We start from the raw sequence: 5,800 nt of genomic DNA on the forward strand, positions 1-5,800 counted from the left end.
TTAGTAAAATATTATTTGTATTTATTTATTGTATTTATTCAATAATTTTAAACTGGTTAAAGTCTGAAATGGAGTGTAAGATATTGAGGGTTTAGACCACTTGCTATGGTTCCCAACTTAAACATAAAATTTCTCCTCCACATCAGCGCCACATCAGCACAAACACTTTAACATTCATTTCACATTCCTTTCACTAAGGCCAGTTGCAATGGATCGCCACCCACCCGTGTTAACAATCGCCACCCTCTCACGACCAGCACCAGCAAATCGCCAACGTGGCCGCCAGTAGTGCCTGTAGGGATGGCATCGGGTCGGGTTTGGTCGGGTATAGACAATACCAAACCCAAATACGATTAAAAAACTCACTCCCAAACCCGGCTTCATACCCGGCGGGTACCCATTTATTAACTAACCGTCGGGTAACGGGTTTTTCCACGGGTAACGGGGATCCCCGTTTATACATCCACCTGTAACAATGTTTATGTTTATGTTTCAATAATAATCTAATGCCAAATAAGTACCATGAGCCATATGTTATCAAATTTTAATATCATGTTATTAGTTAATCAAAAAGAAAACATTACGGTACATTTTTTTCTTTTTTTGGGTAAGCAATAAAACATAACGGTACAATTACTATCTTTGCAAAAGCAGCTGATCCGAGATTCAAATTATCATCTGTTGTAGTTAGTTTACTAAGTAGCAAAACGTTCACCACTCACTAGTTTTACAGTAGTATTTATAATTCTAGTTAAACTTGTTAATTTTAATCAAAATTAACAGAGTGAAAATAAAGGATCTAAATGAGCAAATGCTTGGTTAAACCAAGTGTAGTCTGAGATGTGACCACTATTATGCCTTTTATATAGTTGAATGATTTTTCATTACTAAATGTTTAACCTAAGTACGAAACATGTATGAAACCATGTACGAAACAGAAAATAACTAAACAAGTTCATTCTGTGATTTAAAATCTCGTAAGATCTACAACAAAAAACTAAAAAACTAATGGGACTAAACATCTTTTGTACACCAACAAAAAATGGAACTTTTATCAATGAAAAAAAATGGAACTTCTATCAACTAAAAATCTATGAATATCTACATATTTGTATAACAATGAAGGTAAACATACATGTATCTAACATAACATATAGTAATGAATTTGCAACTCTCACCATCATATTTTCATATGAAATTAACAATATAATTACCTCTACAAACCGATGTGCAACTTTCAATATCGATGATTTGGAAGCCGGAAGCGGAAACTTATTGATTACAACTTGTTGAATAGAGATGATTTGGAGTGGTGGATGAGTTTGATAGTTTTCTATGACTATATAACTCATTGATTATTGAATTTAATTGGTGTAGATTTGGGATTTCTTGGAAACGATTCAAACGAACGCGTTGGGTAATCAAATGTCAAAGGATTCGTTAGGGTAAATGGGCCGGGTAAATGGGTCTAGTATACGGTCGGGTATATGAGTTTATAATTAAAACCAAACCCGAATCCGGGGAAAAAAAATCTATACCCATATCCGACCCTAAACCCGTATACCTGAACCATACCCGGCCCAATAATATCGGGTTTCCCCATCGGGTAAGAGTATTTTTTCCATCCTTAGGTGCCTGCAACGTGAGTAACGGGTCGAAAGTGGGGCCCACTGATTTCTTTTCTCCAACGGCTATTTTGTTTTGTTTTTTTTCTTTAAACCACTAAGAAAATACATTTTCTCTCTATATATACCCACACTCTTTACAACAAAAACATACACTCTCATCCCATTATTTACCCAACACTCTCACCTTCAATTCACATTTCACAAAAATAAAAATAAAAATTCAAATGGATTTGGAAGATTTATTAAATTCTCAAAGCGAGAGCGGGGAGAGCGTGACAGATAGTGATAGCGCAGAGTCCGATTTCGATGAAGATTTAATTCAAGACGGTTACAACGCGCTTAACTTACTCGATTCGCTTGATGCAATGGACGAAGAACCAACAATAATGCTCGAGGCGGTTGCGTCCTACGATATGTTGATTTGGCACGTTTTCTTTGGTCCAGCGGGTTCGAACAATGATATTAATGTTCTTAATGAATCGGATTTGTTCGAAGATTTATTGGATGGTCGAGCTCTGGAGGTCCGTTACACTATCAACGGGCACAAATTTACTAAAGGGTATTACTTGGTAGATGACATATACCCAAAATGGGCAACACTTGTCAAGTCGTTTAAATGTTCGATTGAACCAAAAAATTTAAAGTTTAAAAGTTTTCAAGAAGCCGCAAGAAAGGACGTGGAACGAGCTTTCGGTGTTCTTCAAGGTCGTTGGGCAATACTAAAATACCCAACAAGACCTTTTAGTATCAATAAAATACGTCGAATCATGTACACTTGTGTTATACTTCACAACATGATCACCGAAGACAACGTGCGCAACATATGCGGCCTCGAAGAGGATTATCTCCGAAATCGAGAAAACATGACGCGACGTACTTGGGCCGAGAGAGTTCAGCTCCAAGATTGGGTGGTTCGAGAGATGCGAGATCGAAGAGCGCATCATATCCTTCGCAACAGTTTGATCGAACACATTTGAACACTCCCGGATGATTATATTGTTCGAAACAATTAGCGTTATTTATTGTGTTATTTTTATTTATGTATTGTCTTTTATTTTTTAATTATGTAATGTTTTTAATTTTTAATAATGTAATGTTTTTATTTTATTTAATAAAATGTTATTTGTATTTATTTATGGTATTTAAATAATTATGTTAAATTGGTTAAAATTTGAATTAATTGTATGATAGTGAGGGTTTAGTGAAAGAAATGTGAAAAAAATGTTAAAGTGGTTGTGCTGATGTGGCAGGGAAAAGTAGTGTTAAACTTATACACCATTGTATGTGGCCTAAACTCTCACTATCTTACACTCTATTTCAAACTTTAACCAATTTAAATTTATTAAATAAAACAAATAACGTTTTATTAAATAAAATAAAAATATTACATTATTAAAAATAAAAAAATTACATAATTAAAAATAAAATACATTACATATATTTAAATAAAAACGTTACATAATTAAATAAAAAAACAAACTTATTATTATAAAAATGAAACTACTCGAGAGGTGTCGGGTCGTCGTCTTCGTCTTCGTTGTGTTGTTCGTCTTCGTCGGATAACAAGATTGTCTTCATTTTTTTGTCGATACTTTTGAAGAATTTTTTGGTCTTTCTTTGGCAAGCTTTGGTTGACGGTTGTGTTAAAAATTCGAAAGGAGCGATTCATTACTTTCATTAAAGATGACTCACGTTTTTGTTTTTGAGTTAAAGAAATTTCTTGTTGGGCAAGCATGATTTGAGAACGAACTTCTTCGGATGAACAAGATGAGGCAGCGTCAGACGAGAATTCTTTCGGCGTTTTCTACTATCTAGTCAACCAGTTGGACGCCGGATTGGGTCGTCCCCGAATAAAGAAGCGTGATCGGGGTTTGGATCAACCCTTAAACGTTCATCGTCCACCAAAGAGATCGGTGGCTCCGGTTATGGACGCCTCCGACCTCCGAGATGTCATTACGCCTTATGGGACACAAAACTTCGGACAATTACGAAGTAGTTGCCATGCTTTGTAATGCGTAAAAGGAACATCTTGACGCCTCCGATATTCATCACACGCCGCTTCAATGACATCCGAGTCATTAGTTCCACTTTGTCAATTTCTTTTTAATTGATTGTAAATACCAATAAAATCTTTGATATCTCTTTACATTTTCGCTCATTTTTCGGTTATTTGATCGTTGTTCCTTTTGCGATTAGCGAGTTGATTATAGTTGGCCACACGTGTATTCCAAAACGAATCGGCCGATTGCGAGGTTCCTATTTTCGGATTTTCCGTCACATCGAGCTAACGTTCGTCAATAAATTTCTTCTTCTTCGGGAGTCCAATGCATAATTCGACGTTTCGGATTTTCACTTCCTTCGACTAATTTACCTTTTCCCCTTCTTTTAGCTTTTTGTTTTTCGGTCTCGGGTTGTGTTTCGGGTACGCTTTCAAGAGTCGGTTGTGTTAAATGTTGTTGTATGTATGGAAGTTGTTGTTGTGATTGTGAAAAGAATTGTTGTTGGTTAATATGAAATTGTTGTTATGAATAATATGTATTCATGTTTTGATATTGTAATTGTTGTTGAAATGGTAGTGGTGGTGCTTGAACAAATTGTAATTGTTGTTGAAATGGTGGTAGTTGTTGTGATGGAACAAACTGTTGTTGTTGAGAAAAACTAGTTTGGCTTGGAGACGAATTGCTAGCTTGGTTCGATGATGAATGATTCGATGACGGGATTGGATTGTTTAACATATGGTTGAAGAAATCATTGTTATTTGGTTGAGACATTTGTTTGAATTGATTGAATGGAATATTGAGAGTGTTTGATATTGAGTGTGTGATTTTGTTTGTGTAAAGTGGTAATATATATAGAATTAGTAAAGTGTATTAAAAGAAAGAAAAAAACTGCAAGTAGCTGTTTGAAAAAAAAACAAAAAACTCGAGTGGGGCCCAATTTTCCACTCGTTAGGCTCGTTGCAGGTACCAATGGCGGAACCTTTAACGGTTTGCTGGTGGTGGCCGTGAGCATGTGGTGGTGGTTAACGGAGTGGGTAACGGCTCGATTGCGAGTGGCCTTAGTGAAAGGAATGTGAAAGGAATGTTAAAGTGTTTGTGCTGATGTGGAGGAGAGAAGTTCAGTGAAAATCAAGAACGATAGTAAGTGGCTTAATCAGAAACCTAATCGATAACTTTCAATAGCCGCCATCACCATTTAAGCCTTTTCTTCGGTCGACGGTCCAAGAACTCTCCAAACCTACTATTTTATGCGATTTTTTTTTGTACATGCTTCTATTTACATTGATTTTATTTTTTATGGCTATTTTTCTAAAGTTCGTATTGAAATCGATTGTTTTTTGTAATCATCTTTTATGTAGTCTAATTACTAAGGTCGTGGAAAGAGGTGATTTTGGATGGTTTCAATTTTTTTGTTCATCATAATGACGTACGGGTCGTGGTTTTCAAGGTGCTTTCGGGTAGTCCTAATCGATTTTCATGTTGGTTTCAAATAATTTTATTGTGATTTCAGGCAGTTTTTATTGTAATTTCGGGTCGTTTCTATTGTAATTTCGGTGGTTTCGGGTAGTGGTTTCGGATGGTTTTAGTTTGTGGTGCTTGGTTATTAGTACAACTTTTGATTTCGTTGTCATCATTTTAAGGATCACGTCTGATCCATGGTTGATGGTGTTGCAGCTTCTGATGTCGTCGTTGAAGTTAATGATACCATCATTCGGGTTCGAGTAGTAGTTCCGACTTGTTATTGTAGTTGGTTCAGGTTCGTGTTAGTTTATTCAGGTTGTTTGTTGGTCGAGATCAAGGTGTGAGATTGTTTAGTTTGTAATTAAGGTGCATGAGTATTTTATTTTGATGTTTATGTTCGTGAAATTTGATTGGTGGTTTCTTCCCATTAGATGGTTATTTTGGTGGTGTGATTTGATCGTTGTTCTAGAGAAAATTGCGTGGTAGAACCCTGCGGTTTGCATCATATGAAATCGTTGGTCTCTGAACTTGTTGTCGAGATGGTTGGTCCATGTGGTTTACAAAATTGGTGTCGGTGGTCCTTGTCAGTAACATTTGTTAATTTTTCTCATTAATAGCAGTCACGCGTCTTACACAAGAGGGTAATTTCATCATTTCCTTTCTCTTTTCCTTTCTTGTTTCATTAGTCACCTAAACCTCACTTCCCATTTC

The 5,800-nt window shown here is 36.0% G+C and overlaps 1 protein-coding gene across 1 annotated transcript; it reads left to right on the forward strand.

Annotated features, from left to right (window-relative positions):
• The first annotated feature begins 1,852 nt into the window (after window positions 1–1,852).
• On the forward strand, window positions 1,853–2,605 carry LOC139840921 (uncharacterized). The gene has a single exon (XM_071831160.1). The coding sequence runs from the start codon at window positions 1,853–1,855 to the stop codon at window positions 2,603–2,605; it is 753 nt and encodes a 250-aa protein (XP_071687261.1).
• The last annotated feature ends 3,195 nt before the right edge of the window (window positions 2,606–5,800 follow it).

Source organism: Rutidosis leptorrhynchoides, chromosome 4 (genome assembly GCF_046630445.1).
Source record: "Rutidosis leptorrhynchoides isolate AG116_Rl617_1_P2 chromosome 4, CSIRO_AGI_Rlap_v1, whole genome shotgun sequence".
Classification (NCBI taxonomy): Eukaryota; Viridiplantae; Streptophyta; class Magnoliopsida; order Asterales; family Asteraceae; genus Rutidosis; species Rutidosis leptorrhynchoides.